The sequence below is a fragment of the Bos mutus genome, chromosome 10, assembly GCF_027580195.1.
Source record: "Bos mutus isolate GX-2022 chromosome 10, NWIPB_WYAK_1.1, whole genome shotgun sequence".
Lineage (NCBI taxonomy): Eukaryota > Metazoa > Chordata > Mammalia > Artiodactyla > Bovidae > Bos > Bos mutus.
The window spans coordinates 53,587,373-53,604,198 of NC_091626.1; the positions used below are offsets into that span (position 1 = coordinate 53,587,373).

The following is a 16,826-nucleotide window of genomic DNA, read 5'->3' on the forward strand; positions in this document are numbered from 1 at the left end:
GTGCGACCCCATAGATGGCAGCCCATCAGGCTCCCCCGTCCCTGGGATTCTCCAGGCAAGAACACTGGAGTGGGTTGCCATTTGCATCTAAATACTTAATGAGATCTAGTATCTCATAATAATATGAAATTCTGACAGCTAAGAGAACTGCCTGAATGTTAAACCTGAGATAGAATGTCAGCTTTTTGTTTCAGATCCGTTTCCCCAAATCAATGATCTCAAAGCCATAGCCAAGCTGCTAACTAGCACAGTAGGAAATTTGTTTCTTAACAGTATGTGATTTTAAAACAAGTTTATATTAAAATATACACAAACGTAGTATGGGATGAAAACTTAAATTTTACAAATGTTTTTACACATGTATTCCCCTATTACATCAATAATTTTGTTTACAATTAAGTTTCACTTTATCAATAAGAACAAAGCTGGATTCAGGTCTTCTAACACCTGATTCAGTGATCAGTCCACTTTTCTACTATCTAATATTGAAATAAAAGTTTAGCCATTACCATATGTAACCCTAAGGATTTGTAATTTATTCTAAATTTGTCCTAAAAAACTGAATTGCTTAATACTCTTAACATACTCATAAATAATGTAAGTTTAAGTATACATTTCTCTTTAAACAGATCTACTTCAGTAGTATGTGTGAACAAAATAATTTTCTTCCAAGCAACTGACACTTCATACCTTTTGTCTGATGCTGTGCTGTGCTGAGTTGTGTCCAACTCTCTGTGACCCCACAGACTGTAGCTCCCCAGGCTCCTCTGTCCATGGGATTTTCCCCACAGAATACTGGAGTGGGTTTCCATTTCCTTCTCCAGGGATCTTTCCAACCTAGGAATTGAACCCATATCTCCTGCACCTCCTGTTTGGCAGGTGGATTATTTACCTGGGAATACCTACCTTTTGTTTAGTACTTTTAAGAAAATATGTAGGTGGTTACTTTAGAAACAATTTTATGTGCAAATAATTTATGTGCTATTCACACATCCCATTTTCCAAAAACGATTAGGAATTTTTGAAAAGAAAACCACACCAAAAATTGTAATAGGCACTGAAGTCATGGAAAAATAAAGTTTATTCTATTAGGAATGTCAACTTGTCACTGAGTATTCTCCAAAGTGGAAATTACACAGTGCCATTTCAGGAACAGACTGTTCAACTCACCCTCAACATCCACAAATGACTATCACAATAGTTAAACCACATCAAAACAGTCCAACATAATCAGGCTTCAATATATTGGGCCATTATGTTCTTCTAAGATGCTAATAAACCATAACCAGAAATATTAAAATTGAAAGAAAAGATATTACTTGAGGCTAATTATCATACAGATTGTTAGTTCCTTGCTGTATCCCATCCAGAACATTAATAAAGGAAATATTTTACTGCAAAGAAAATTTTATTTTATATATATTACTAGTCATGAATTTGTCATCATGACATAAATGCTGCCCAGTGCCATTAAGCAAATGGCATGACCATTTTATGTCCACAATTCACTTCTCTATTTACAAACATAGTTTTCATAATTTATAAAAGTGTATCTCTCAGTGAAGGTTGAACATTGAGATGCAACCTAGCATCCATAATATCTGCTGTTCTGCAAATATCAATGTAGGACAGAAGTATTTATTCCCCTTTCATCTGAGTGACCTTACGTGGGAAAAAAAAAAAATTCAACAATTTACAAGTTCTAAGCTTCCAAAGGAGATTTCCAGATGCACTTAAAAGAAATGCTTACAGAGTTTTAAGAAACATCTTCCATGTCCACATCCTCTTGTAATTTCTGTACCATTTTGTCTTCCAGCTGCTTTCCTTTGCCTTGAAAAAAGAAATTAAACTCATTGATTTGGTGTGACCTTGTGGAAGTCATGTCCACACTTATAAAGAATCTTGGCTATTTTAAAATAACATTAAATATTCCTAAATAATTTAAGAATAGTAACTAAACTCACACAGGTCTTATGACTTGCCACACATTTGCTCATCTCACCTTCGTGACAACCTACATCTCAAAAATGAGAAAACTGAGGTCCAGAGACAAATCAATCAGTGACGTGGTCACTTGGCTAGTAAGTCCAGTAAGACAGAGGGGTTGGATGTAAACCCTGGCCATCTGGAGCCAAGATCTCTGTTCTCAACACTGCACTCTCTACCTCAAAAAGGGCTACCTAAAATCTTAGATAATAACAGTTCCTTTCTATTGTTTTTGGGGTGTCAGTCCATATAATCTATATGTGAAACAATGCTCCAGGATTCTTTTTTTTTTTTTTAATTTGGTACAAAAAAGTCCTAGCTGGGACTCTTGCGTAAGTCTACCCAATATGTTGTTACAGAATTTGACTTAACTAAGATTTAGGCATAGCTAAATCCAACCAAAATCTCTCTCCTTCTGATAGATTGTACTCAGTGCCAGGTGAGGAAAAATACTGGTTTCCTAGCACCTCACAAAAGAAAGTATGCACACAAACGACTGCCCAAGTGAGTGCCCACCTGTAAGTTACAGAAGGACAAGCGAGGCTTTAGCACAAAACTGCAGTTCTCAAACTGAGGTATCAGAATCACCTGGAGAGCTCCTGAAGCACAGAGGTCCAGATCCAAGGGGCTTGAACCTCTGTGCTTAATAAGTCCCCCAAGTAATTCCCACACCAAATGAAGTTTGGGAACTATTAATATGAAACATTGTCCTTTTAATCAAAACAGGTATGAGGCAAATTTAATTATGACTCAAATAATTTTGATTAACTTGGAAAGTGTTTTTACAGAAGCTAGGATTTTCTGAAGGGAGAAAAGAAACACCACACGCAATAAACTGAATGGAACTCAGAAATGCACTGAATCAGTATTTTTTATAAATTACCAAGTCATATCCTAAATGAGAGAGAATATTTACATGAAAAAAAAATATTTATCCTCAAAAAGTTGGCTGGTACCCAATGACATGGACCACAAAAGCTTTCCATTTCTCTACAGAAGGCTAGCTGGGACTACACTCCTGTGTATGCCTACTTACCTGCAAGAGGGGCCCGGATAAGATGGATGTTTTGCTTGACCTCTTTAACGTCCTGAACTTTCTGTAGTTCTTTATTTTTCTTCAACCTAGGATAAAACACATCAAGGCCAAAAGCTCAGTTACTAAAACCTCTTTAAAAGACATTAACTTGTAATTCGTAAAAATTATATTTAGTTAACCACACAGATGAGAAATGGGAATATAATGTTTCTCGTTCCTCATTAGCTTAATGATTCCTACACTCCCAATTTGCTCATTCACTGTTATTTCTAGTGCCTAGTCAGGAATAAATTGGGGGTTGAATATGTATTTGCTCAGTGAATGAAGAAATGTAACTGCAACAAAGAATTAACAAGCCTTAGAGATCACAGACACAGAATACAAACCTCTAATCATTAAAGTATCTGTTCTCTATTTGAGGAGAAAGATATAATCTCTGTGTTACCTGTTTTTTAAAATCATTCAGTAATTACAAGAGCACGAAACACATGAGACATTCAACAACAACAAAAAAAAGTCAACAGATTAGTTCTCAAGCATTTGGGCCCCCTTTTTTTCATAATTAAAAAGGTTTAAAGCCAAAGAGCTGTTGACACATGCTTTTCTATGACAGACGTTTATGATGACTAGATCAAAAGTGATGTCTCTTCTAAAGAAATAGCCAGTTTCAAGCTGGGGCAGGGGAAGTGCAAGATGGTACTAGAAAATCTTAATAGCCATAAAGCAAGAAAGCACCCAAAGAATGATGAGGAATTGTCAAAATGACACAGAGCCTGCCTGAAAAACTCACTGGCCAACTTGGGGTACTTAGGACATCAAAATAAATAATGATAAAGAACTGTAACACACTGAAGACAGTAAGAATTAGTGTACACACCACACATATGATGTGAATAAATGAATAAAATAATAAATGTGGAACTGGGGAAAAAGAAAAATGCTCTTTTTTGGATAAAAAAGCCAACTAATAAACAGGAAAGGATGAAATTAGAAAAATCACCACTTGGCAATAATAACAATAGTAACAGATTCAGGCAGAACACTGCTGCTAAGTCGCTTCAGTCATGTCCAACTGGATGTGCAACCCAATAGATGGCAGCCCACCAGGCTCTGCTGTCCCTGGGATTCTCCAGGCAAGAATACTGGAGTGGGTTGCCATTTCTTTCTCCAGTGCATGAAAGTGAAAAGTAAAAGTAAAGTCACTCAGTTGTGTCTGACTCTTCGCGACCCCATGGACTGAAGCTTACCAGGCTTCTCCATCCATGGAATTTTCCAGGCAAGACTACTAAAACCAGTAGATACCACTTTGAGGAGTAACAGGTTCTTTGCTGAGTGTGTCTCCCTCAAGATGCACTGATTACAAAGAGGGGAATAAAACAGTAAAGTAGTTTCCTCCATTTCCAGGGGAGAAAACTAGCAGACACTACTTTAACCAAGTGATAAAAGTTAACATCACCAGTAAGAGGCAACATGTACCTGGAAGACACATTTCTGTGACAGTCTGGCCAAAGATGCCTACCCTGAATCTAATCATGAAGGAAACAACAAACACAAAATGAGAAACATCCTGTAAAGTAACTAACCTGTACTCTTCAAAAATGTCAATGTCATTTAAGACAAAGGCAAGAAACTGTCTGGGTTAAAGAAGCTTGAGGAGACATGACTGCCAAATGCAATGCATGATAACATGATTTTCTGCTGTGATGAAGGACATTATTGGAACAACTGGTAAAATCAAGTAAGGTCTATAGATTAAATAACAATATTTTATCAGTGATAATTTTCTGATTTGATAACTATACTGTGGTTATATAAGAGCATGTTCTTATGTTGTATACTTGATACCAAAATAATGTTGTGTGTCAACTATACCTCAATTTTAAAAACCACACAGAAAAAGAACATACTATTTTTAGGACATATATACACTGAAGTATACTTAAGAGGAAAAGGCATGATGTCTTCAACTTACTGCACACAGAGTTAAACACAAAGTAAATCTGACAAAATGCTAACAGAATATACAGAGTTCTTTATACTATCTTAATAGTTTCTGAAAGTCAGAAGTTATGTGAAAATAAAGATATTTTAAAACATTCATACCTGTTCATTATAAATTTAGCTTGTCGCTTCTGTTTGATCTCTTCAACTCTCTTCATTGCATCAACTATTAAAAAAAATTCATTAAAGTTAACAAATTTATGTACATTCAAGCCAGATGATTATAATCAACAAGAGCTTTAACAATCACCTCTTTATCCTGATTTAGAAATGGACTAAACCAAACAAACTCACTGCAAAAACAATTCCTACTAAAGCTGACAAAAGTACGTCTCTTGGTTAACGTCACTTTTGACTCTTTCCCAAGTATCATTTCTTTAATCTTTACTTTGCAAAAGCCTTTATTACTAATAAATTTTCCTTATACTTGAAACCAGTCCAATACTTTTCAAATTTTATTCTACAGAGAACTTGGATTAATGACATTAATCCCATTCTTAGTTTGTCATCTCTATAAATAAAGACCCCTTTCCTGGTAATAAAAGCTACTTTTTTCTTCAAGTACCTGAGCTATGATCTCATTATGAATCACATTATATACCTGAGATATGATCACATTACAAATATTGGTAGAATAAACCTGTCAATTTGCCACATTCTTAACCACTAAAATCCAACAACTGTTTTGGAAAATTTATACCAGACCCTTGGTTATAAGGAAGTTGAGTCCAACTATACTCTAGAATCTGTGTAAGTACTGTACAATGTAAGATAAATCACATATGTAATTTACATTTTCCAGTAGCCACATTTTTTTTCAAAAAGTAAATGGGAACAGTTCAAAATTAAATTTAAGGTACATTTTGTTTAACCCAACATATTCAAATTACTGTCATTTCAACATGTAATTAATATAAAGAATTCTTTACTGAGATTTTATGCTTGTTTTCACACCAAGTGTTCACAATCCAGCATGTATTTTACATTCACAGCACATCTCAATTCAGACCAGTCACATTTTAATTGCTTGGCAGCCCCTCTGACTGGTGGCTACCATACCGAGCAGCACAATTCCCAACCAGATTCTTAAGGTGTAGTCTGTGTATCTGAGTGGGGCAAACGAATGAGGCTCTGTAGTAATACCTGAACCAACTACTGTCTAACAAATAACAAAATAGGAGTTCTCAGTAAAATGCACTGAGAGTATATGCCCTGTTCATCTTCATATACCAGAATCAGTGGTTACTGATTGTAAAGGATTTCTCAGTATTTCTCAGGAACAATAAAAACATCATGATACCAGCACAGAGGGTCTCAGTAACTGAATATCCACAGACGATTAAACTAAGATATGCACCTCAGTTTCCACATCAAGCTGAATACCCACCAAATAAAAGTAGTTATAGATAAAAATGGTCTGGAGCTGCTATCTTCAAGTAGGAACAAAAAAGAAAACAAAGGCCAAAATGAAATAAAACTCAATGGAGTCCAGAAATGATTTAGACTCTTTCAATAAAGTCCCCGCCAAAAGTGCTTCCAGGAATCAACTGAATAATCCTGTGAAAAACGTACAGCCCCATATGGGACCGATGTGTTTGTGCATACTGTGAAATGATCAGCACAGTAAGTCTGGTAGAATTCTAAGTCTTAAAGAGACTTCTAGTTAACAAACTACCTCACCTCCACACCAAAGACTAGAAGAGGCTAAGGCTGCATAAGCAGGCACGGGGGAAGAAGAAAAGGTAGGGCCAAGGGCCTCACACTACACATATACATGGTAAAATCTTTAAGCTAGATTAAGAAATTAAGTTTTACTACATATGAGAATTTTTTTTCAATTAAAGCCTCGTGAAGTTGATCAGTCGTGTCCGACTCTTCATGACCCCATGGACTGTAGCCCACCAGGCTCCTCCACCCATGGAATTTTCTAGGCAAGCGTATTGGAGTGGGTTGCCATTTCCTAACTTAAATAAGTAAATGGACAGAAAGAGCTAGGTAAGTAGGTATGCAGACAGGTAAGAACTAAAACATTACTGCTTATAGTTTAGTAGCCTCTAACTTCATTTTCACTCAGGTCAAACACTTAGAAATTCTCTTAGAAAATTTGTAATTATCATGCTTACATGCTGTATTTTTGAACTTTACAGAATCACTAAGTTTCATGAGGTATACAATACTTGTATCCCTAACAATACTTATATCCCTAAACCAAATTATCTAAACTGGCAAAGTGTGTTAAGTTTTTTGTATATCTTAACTATGTTACACCTCCACAAAGTATTCTACATCTCTATTTTTTTGTTGAGATATTTGACTGCTTTTAGATCTCTGTGCAGGCACTTCAAATTACAGCAAATTTAATAATTATGCTACTTTAATAATGGATACAGCAATCAGTTCTGAAAAGAGTTGGGATAGCTTATAATAAAAAACACAAATACAGCAGAGCCATTGAAATAAGGATAAAACTATAAAAACTAGGAGAAGGCAGTGGCAACCCACTCCAGTACTCTTGCCTGGAAAATCCCATGGATGGAGGGGCCTGGTAGGCTGCAGTCCATGGGGTCGCTAAGAGTCCGACACAACTGAGCGACTTCACTTTCACTTTTCACTTTCATGCACTAGAGAAGGAAATGGCAACCCACTCCAGTGTTCTTGCCTGGAGAATCCCAGGGATGGGAGAGCCTGGTTGGCTGCCGTCCATGGGGTCACACAGAGTTGGACACGACTGAAGTGACTTAGCAGTAGCAGCTATAAAAACTAACCAATTAAAAGAATAAATTTAATATTTAAACAATCAACTGATATTAAAGCTATGGTAATATCCCAAACCAGTGTCTCCTGAAAACTCCTCATATTCCCTTGTGACTTACTGGTTTTATTCCACAGTTCTCGATGGTATTTGACAGGTTCATTTCTACGTTTTTCAAATTCAAATGAATTATCCTGTAAAAAGAGGAAAAATATGGTTTTAAGAGAGAGAGAAAAGAAGCATTTCTTAAAACTTTTTCTCCTTTTCACATAAGTTCTAAGTATTTCAAGCTACTGTTGTTCTCAGTTGCTCAGTCATGGCCGACTCTTTGTGACCCCATGGACTACAGCATGCTTCCCTGTCCTTCACCATCTCCAGGAGTTTGCTCAAACTCATATCCATTGAGTCGGTGATGCCATCCAACCATCCCGTCCTCTGTCGTCCCCTTCTCCTCCTGCCTTCAACCTTTCCCAGGATCAGGGTCTTTTCCAATGAGTCGGTGCTTCGCATCAGGTGGCCAAAGTATTGGAGCTTCAGCTTCACCATCAATCCTTCCAATCAATATTCAGGGTTAACTTCCTTTAGGATTGGCTGGTTTGATCTCTTTGCAGTCCAAGGGACTCTCAAGAGTCTTCTCCAACACCACAGTTAAAAAGCATCAATTCTTCGGCACTCAGCCTTCTTTATGATCCAACTCTCACATCCATACATGACTACTAGAAAAACCAGAGCCTTTTGACTACACAGACCTTTGTCAGCAAAGCAATGTCTCTGCTTTTGAATATGCTGTCTAGGTTTGTCACGGCTATGCAAACATACTAAGATTTTCCCCAAGATGATCTCAGAGAATGTAAGTTTTCAAACTTTTTCTCCATTAAACACAACATACAAGACAGTCCTAATGAAAAAATTTCTCTACATATTAGTGATTCTCAAAGGGATGGGAGGGGAGATGGGCCTATAACCATCGTGAGGATTATAAATAAACTCAAAAGGGTTCCTTAATTTCCTGTTCCTAGCTGAGACTAACAGCCAGAAAACATGTATTAGACTGAACCATTTGAAACTGCCTTTCCCCACAGATCAAAAAGAGTCAAATATTGAGAATTTCATACGGTTCAGCAAAAATACCTAGCCATGTTCATCTATTTCAATACCTATAAACCTTTGTGTTACAGCACAGAGTTGAAACCACATCCTCAAATAATGTGGTGCTACTCTGCCTGATGTAAGCTTCACCCTGAAATTTTTTAGGTCCCCTCCAAATGCAGTCGGTATTTTGACAATTAACAACTTTACTTATCTCAAAACATGCAAAATAATTTTGGGAAAAAACTCAGATATTTCTTGGTTTTCAAATCTATCAGATTCAGACTCAGTTAATGTGAACATTAACTCTGCACTTAGCTATTTCATTTAGATACACAAGACTCTGTTCAGATCACAGTAACCTCAGCCATGACAAGGTAACTGGTCACCAGCAAATGAATATGACCTAGCATTCTTCCTTCACTCATACAGTTGCCACCTGTATTTGAGATGCTACAATTCTATTCATCCATACTGAAAATTATTTTTGTGACAATGATCATGATCTGGCCTTACAAGTTGTCAAAAAATATTCTTTACATTCACTGAAAAACTTCAGGTGTTAAGAAAGCCAGAAAAGGACTTCATAGCAACTACTTAAGACAGTGCTTTTACAGAGTGGAAAGGTGGGAAAAAGTCATGGGTTTGGTGGAAGAGAAAGTACAGCAGGGAGAAGACAGCTGAAAGATCTCCCACCCTCAAAAACAACCTGTGCAACAGTTTCTCCTCCTTCCTTTTCAAGGATACAGTGTGGCCAAGCCTCAGTGGGACCTCATACCAACTCAGTAAGAGCAATACTTGTGGGGGCTCGTCTCATGAAACTCCCTCACCCCGATTCCTCATTATTCCTCCTTACACCAATATCATTAACTAAGTTCTCTGCTCTCAGACACAAAGTCCAGCTAAGAAAACTGAAAAACTGATAAACAAGCTTATTACAAACCTCATCCGAGCCCTCACTGCTACACAAACATCCTTTTATCTCTTAACTTCCTTTCAAAATCCTTAAGTAACAGTTTCCGACTTTAATCCATTTAAATAATTCTCCCCTTTGTTACAAGAGCTAAAAATACTTTTTGGAGAATAAGAAAAATCATTTCTACAAACTAGATTAGGAATCTTTTTTTCCTTTTCAGAATTCTACAGATTTATAGTTTTGGGGATCGTGTGAGAATGAGATTGCCAAAGCCAAATACAAGTCAGTCAGTCATTAATCACTCTATGGGAAGCCTTATTAGAGTTAATTGATACTAACTCTAATTAACATCAATTGTTCCCCATCCAAAAACTAAAATTTTGAAAACTATAAAAACTATACTGATAGCTAAGTGTACTCACCACCGTGAGCTCTTTACCAGCTGCTTTCCGGAACGCTTTAGTCCATCTGACCTTACGAGGATTGCGCTTCTTTTTGAAGTTTTTATGGCACTTGGATTTACAGAATCTGAACACCTATTTTAAAAAGTGTTAAAATAGTGAAAAGACAATATTAAAAACTTTTATGCCATAGGACATTACCTCACCAGACAGAATATACTATAAAGTCTGAGAAATAACAATGGTTCTCACTCACAACTGCTTCTACTTAAACAGCACCATTTAGAAATATGAGACGTATCACATGAAACGCAAATTGAACTATTTTTTGACTATCAAACATCATTACGACTAAAGACTGAGGGCCCCCAAAATATGGTTAAAAACTAGCATTTTTATAGAATAACAGTAAAACCTTTACTATGATCTTGAATGAAGGGAACAATTTTAATTAAGTCATTTATTTAAATCCATTTGCAATTCAGAATAATTCTCAAAATTCACTTTGTATATATCTCAATGAGGGGGGAGGGGTAAAGTTCCAAACAACCATTCTGAAATGTCCTTTGGTTCTTTTCACTGTTGCACAAAATAATTTCCCAAAAAAGCAACTAAAACTGGCTATAGATTTGTTTTTCTAAAGAATTTATTCAGAGATCTACTAGGAAGATTCTTCACTACTTTAATTCTACACTTTCATCTCCAAAGATGTGATCCTTTAATAGTGTTTACAATTTAATGATGATTCAAAGTGCTCCTAAGTGACTTACTGGGATTTATACATCTAAAATGCATCATTTTGTTACTCTGTCTTAGAAAAAGTTACAATTTGTATTACTAGAGGAAACCTGAGAGAAAAAGTATTATAATTTAATCTGTGGACCTTGGCAAAGAAAATTAAATTGAATTATTGTGCTTAGATGTGATCCATTCAAAAAAAGGCCAAACTAAGGTACAGACATTTCAAGCTAAGAGACTCAGCAGTAAGGAATTCTCCTGCCAAAGCAGGAGATGGGTTTGATCTCTAGGTCGAGAAAATCCCCTAGAGAAGGAGACAGCAACCTATTTCAATATTCTTGCCTGGGAAATTCCATGGACAGGGAAGCCTGGTAGGTCCATGCAGTTGCAAAGAGTCAGACACAACTTAGTGACTAAAACAACAATAAAGCCTCTGTGCGCGTGCACATAAATCACAAATCACAATACTTTTCATTTTATGTGCACTGTTCTATGAGGACCTTGAAACAGGTCACTAATCACATTAGGACATAGATTTCTTAGAAACAGTCAATACTAGAGAATTCCCTGGTGGCCCAGTGGTTAGAACTTGGCATTTCACTGGGATGGCCCTGTGATGGATCCATGGTCCAAGAACTAAGATCCCACAAGCAGTATGGCAAGGTTAAAAAGAAAAGAAAAGGAAGAAACAAATGGTCAATGTTAGATCAATTTAATCGAGGGCCAGACTTCCTGGAGAGCCCTCTCTCTGTTCTTGAATTAATTTCAAACAGCTAGAAAATATGTGAACTACAGTAGTTTTCTGGAATGCTGCTGCTGCTAAGTCACTTCACTATAAAATCATTATTGGTAAAACTTCTTTTGCATATTTCCAGCCCAAAGTACTACTACCTTTTTAAGTAAAAGCCGTCCTTGTTTAATATCTACTAGACAACTCCTACACAAGTCCTCACTGAGAAGTTTGAACTTTTCTAGGTCTTCTCAGTTCCAAAGAAAGACAATGGGAAGATACAGGGAAGCCTACTTAAACTCTGTATCTAACAGACTCACTTGAAAAAGCATGATAAAGTATCTGAAGAGACTGGAGTCAGTGAGATGGGATGGGGATTCCCAAATAAAGAGCAGCTACTATGTGCTGGATGTTGCAGTAGGTGCAAGAAGTACAAGAATAATTAAAACACAATGCTCTACCCTGAGACGCTTAGTCCAGTATTGTGATAAAGTCTCACTTTGCAAACAAGAGAAATAAAGATCAGACTAGGATATAAATAATGGGATATGGCTATACACAATAATCAAGTATAAAGTAACATGTAAATATACATTAAGGAGTGATTAAATCTCTACTGGGGTAGGTGGTGGATGATTCTGTGTGAGACAAAGCTTCATAGGCTCAAATTTCCCTTCTAATCTAGTCCTTGAGCACCATCCTCAGTCTTCAACATGCAAACAAATGATCCATCTGAGCTTCACAGTTCAATACTTTTTATGCCACTAATTCAACAAAGAATTATTAAGCACACCTTAAGAGTGTACATGTTTCTGTTTGCAAACTATGAAAATACAGAGCAGTAATATTTTACCCTGGTTGCTCAGACCAAAAAGAATCTGCCTGCAATGTAGGAAACCCAGGTTTAATCCCTGGGTTGGGAATATCCCTTGGAGAAGGGAATAGCTATCCACTCCAGTATTCGTTCCTGGAAAATCACATGCACACAGAAGCCTGGTAGGCTACACCGTCCATGGAATCACAAACAGCCAGACACGACTAAGCAACTAATATTTTCACTTTTTCCAGTATTTTAATTAGTAACACACTAATTCTGATTTCCCTGGTGGGTCAGCAGTAAAGAATCCTCCTGCAATGCAGGAGATGCAGGTTCAATCCTCTGTCACGAAGGACCCCTGGAGAAGAAAATGGCAACCTACTCCAGCATTTCCATCAGGGAAATCCCATGGACAGAGGAGCCTGATGGGCTACAGTCCATAGAGTCACGAAAGAGTCAGACACAACTTAGTGACTAAACAACAACAAACACTAATTCTACTCTTAAGAAGCTACTTGAGAAGCATAAGAGGGGAGATGTCTGTGAAAGATGGTCTCAAAAGCTACAAGCATAAATGGAGAAAAAATAGGAGGCTCCAAAAGTGCCAAGTGCCTAATCTGGGACCAGGAAGGCAGAAGAGAGCTAAGACACCACTATCCTTCGCAAAGGCAGCATGGGTAGGACCTATAACTAGATACAAAGAGTGAAAGATTCAACGGTAACTCTCAGTTTCTAGCAGAACTATCTAAGCACATGACTATTAATTCTGAGAGCAAAAAGAGCTGAGGTAATAAGAACTCTCTTTCAGGAGGCTCACTGTTAGGGACAAACAGGATTTCTCTGTCAAGTGGGAAATTCAAACCTGGAACCAGGATATAAAGATGTGGGAAGTATCAACAAAGGAAAAAATGAGGTGCTTGGTCTTCATTAGTGCTTCTGGGCCTCTACATCTTATTTCCCCAATCGACTCTGTTCTGGATACACTGGTCTTCCCTAGAGCAAGCGAGCTTCCAGCTAACTCAACACCATTCTTGCTAGCAACACAGACTTCCTCATCAACCTGAACTCCCACTGTATCTGCCAGGTCAACACCCAACTTTAAACAGCTCCCACTGTCCTAATTTCCATATCCAGCTGACAAACACTGATGGACAAAAATCATAAAATTATGACCACCAGATAATCTACAATGCCATAATGCCTACTGTGAATTACATTTCAACCCAGTGATCATTTCATTCACTGCTATAAATTCTTTGTCATGTTCCTGAGAGGAGGAATTAAGAATCACTTACATACTCTTTCAGGTTCCCAAATACACCTTTGGTGCCTCATTTCAGCAAGAACTCTTACTCCTAATTTAGTGAGGTCAGTATTTTTCATACAGAATACACATATAAGGTGAAGAAGTACAAACTGTAACTCCTGAGCGTGTCAAAATCACCTCATTGAATATAGATTCCTAGAGCCTCTTCCCTTCCCCTTGCTGCTGCTAAGTCATTTCAGTCATATCCGACTCTGTGCAACCCCAAAGACGGCAGCCCACCAGGCTCCCCCATCTCTGGGATTCTCCAAGCAAGAACACTGGAGTGGATTGCCATTTCCTTCTCCAATGCATGAAAGTGACCCTTCCCCCTAGACATTCCAATTCAACAGATCTGGTGGGAATCAGAAGTTAGTTTTTTCCACAAGTGTCCAGTGATTCTGAAGCAAATATAAGAGAGCTCAAATTCTGAGAAACAACATTTTGAACAGAGGAATGGAATTCATTCTGGTATGAAAGGCAAATCCATGTATTATTCCTAAAGCCTTTCACAATGAGGCCTTATAATGACCGTGCCCAACTTAAGATGGTTCAACTTTACAATGGTGCAAAAGTGATACACATTCAGTGGAAATCATACTTCAAATTGTGATCTTTCCCAGGCTAGCCATGCAGTAAAATTCTCTCTGATGCTGGGCATCTGGCAGCAAACCAAAGCTCCCAGTCCACAGAGTGAACAACTTAATAGTTAGAATCATTCTGTTTTTCAATTCCAGTAGAGTATATCATAAATTACATGAGATATTCAACACTTCATTATAAAAGAGGCTTTGTGTTAGATGATTCTGCCCAACTGTAAGCTAATGTGTTCTGAGCATGTTTAAAGAAGGCTAGGCTATATACAATATTCAGTAGGTTAGGCTTTTGCATCTTCGACTTACAATGGGTTTGCCCAGAAACAACTCCATCGAAAGTCCGGTAACATCTGTATGTATCTTGTTTTCAGACGTACCTTTTTAATATAGATTTATATTTGTATTTATAGCCCTACCCCAAGCCTCTATCACCATCTGTAATCCGTCACTTCCTTAAACAGAGAAGTAACTGCTCCTCTGTGCCTTTGCTCAAATTGTTCATTTCCCTTCCTCCTAAAATGCTTTCCCCTCCTGCTCTTAAACAAAATGCAAGATACAGGATAAAAGCACCTCCTTTCAGTGTCTTTTCACATACGTCCTTCTCCAAATCACCTCCAATCACTTCATAAAACGTAACTCTGCTATCAAGTCATACCCAACATTTCTATCAACCTCTACACACTACGGCTGACCGCAAGTCTTATACATCTGTATAGAGATGGACCTCAGCAAAGATGCTTGACCCGGCATGCGTTCAGCAAGGTTTACGGAATTGAAGAATGTGGCCCACATACAACAGTGGGCCAACAGACTCCCAGCTTCCCCGTGGGCTCTGGCTGGAATCGTTCCTCAACCTCATTACTGCCGGCCTCTCCCAAGAGCGGCCTAGTGACCAGCTCTGCTCGGACCACCTAAAGGAGAAACTCCCCCAGCGGGAGCTGGAGGTCCGAGCCCGTAGTAAAGCCAGCCTCACGCGCCGAAATCCCAGGCCAAACCCCACGCCAAGTTGGTAGGCGCAGAGTAACCCCGCGCCGAGCGGGCACGGCTTCAGCCCGGCGGGAGCGCAGCTAAAAGCGCCCCCCTCCCCACCTCCTCACCTTGCAGTCGTTACGAACGAACATCATGCCGTGGCCTGGGTAGATAGGGCCCGAACAGAAATAACACTTTTCAATCCGCATGTTGAATGCGCGTGGGGACTCGCCGGCCGAACGCCCAGCTGAAGAGGAAGTGACGTAGCCCCGCCACAGGAAGTGATTCTCTTCCCAGTTCTCCAGAAAGAGCATCCGGAAAAGGCGGTGCTCTTCAGGGCTTCTGGAAAGCGAGCCGAACGTGACTGCGCCTCCCCGTGGCCGCGCCGGGAAAAGCGCTGCCGTTTGGGGCAGGCGCAGAAATGCAGTCCGGTTGGCAGCTGGCAGTCTGGACAAGTGCAGGGTTCTGAGCCTTCTGAACTGGCTGTTACAGCGTCTAGTTTTTCCACTTACCGTATCATATTAAGTCAGCATTTACTCATGTCTTATATATCCTGTCTCTAGTTTTTGCTGTTCCCAGGCGGCTCTCCACACTTGGCTAGTCTCTAGGAACTCATTTCTCCACGGCTCGAGCCCCGCCGGATTCCAGTCCCTAGAGGACTTGCCTGGTGTCCACGGCGGGAACTTGCTGCCCCGCACGGCAACCGAAGCTGCTGAGTCTCAGGCTCGCAGGACTTAACCAGCTGTGTTTTAAAAACTTGTAGTGGTGGTCTTCTCCACCTTTACTCCCTCTCCGCCTTTTAATTAATATACATATATTTAATTACTAGACATAAAAAAATCACCATTTGTACAGGAAATTGATGCTTTTGAACTGTGGTGTTGGAGAAGACTCTTGAGAGTCCCTTGGACTGCAAGGAGATCCAACCAGCCCATCCTAAAGGAGATCAGTCCTGGGTGTTCATTGGAAGGACTGATGCTGAAACTGAAATTCCAATACTTTGGCCACCTGATCCGAAGAGCTGACTCATTTGAAAAGACCCTGAGGGTGGGAAAGATTGCAGGCAGGAGAAGGGGACGACAGAGGATAAGATGGTTGGATGGCATCACCGACTCAATGGACATGGGTTTGGGTGGACTCCAGGAGTTGGTGATGGACAGGGAGGCCTGGCGTGCTGCGGTTCATGGGGTCATAAAGAGTCGGACACGACTGAGCGACCGAACTGGACTGAACTGAAGCCCTAATACTCCCTCTCTCTCGCTCTCTTAACCTCTCTGTACCTTATCTCTCTGTGCTGAATTCTGTGTAATTTCCTCCGGTCTATCTTCTAGTTTGCTGCTGCTAAGTCGCGTCAGTCATGTCCGACTCTGTGCGACCCCATAGACCGCAGCCCACCAGGCTCCCCCGTCCCTGGGATTCTCCAGGCAAGAACACTGGAGTGGGTTGCCATTTCCTTCTCCAATGCATGAAAGTGAAAAGTGAAAGTGAAGTC

General features: G+C 39.1%; 1 protein-coding gene across 1 annotated transcript; it reads right to left on the reverse strand.

The window, feature by feature from the left end:
• Positions 1–1,063: 1,063 nt before the first annotated feature.
• On the reverse strand, positions 1,064–15,618 carry RSL24D1 (ribosomal L24 domain containing 1). The gene is made up of 6 exons (XM_005905639.3): positions 15,463–15,618; positions 10,203–10,316; positions 7,897–7,969; positions 5,126–5,189; positions 3,023–3,108; positions 1,064–1,830 (listed from the first exon to the last, which is right to left on the reverse strand). The coding sequence occupies exons 1-6, from the start codon at positions 15,541–15,543 to the stop codon at positions 1,757–1,759; spliced, it is 492 nt and encodes a 163-aa protein (XP_005905701.2). The 5' UTR covers positions 15,544–15,618; the 3' UTR covers positions 1,064–1,756.
• Between the last annotated feature and the right edge of the window lie 1,208 nt (positions 15,619–16,826).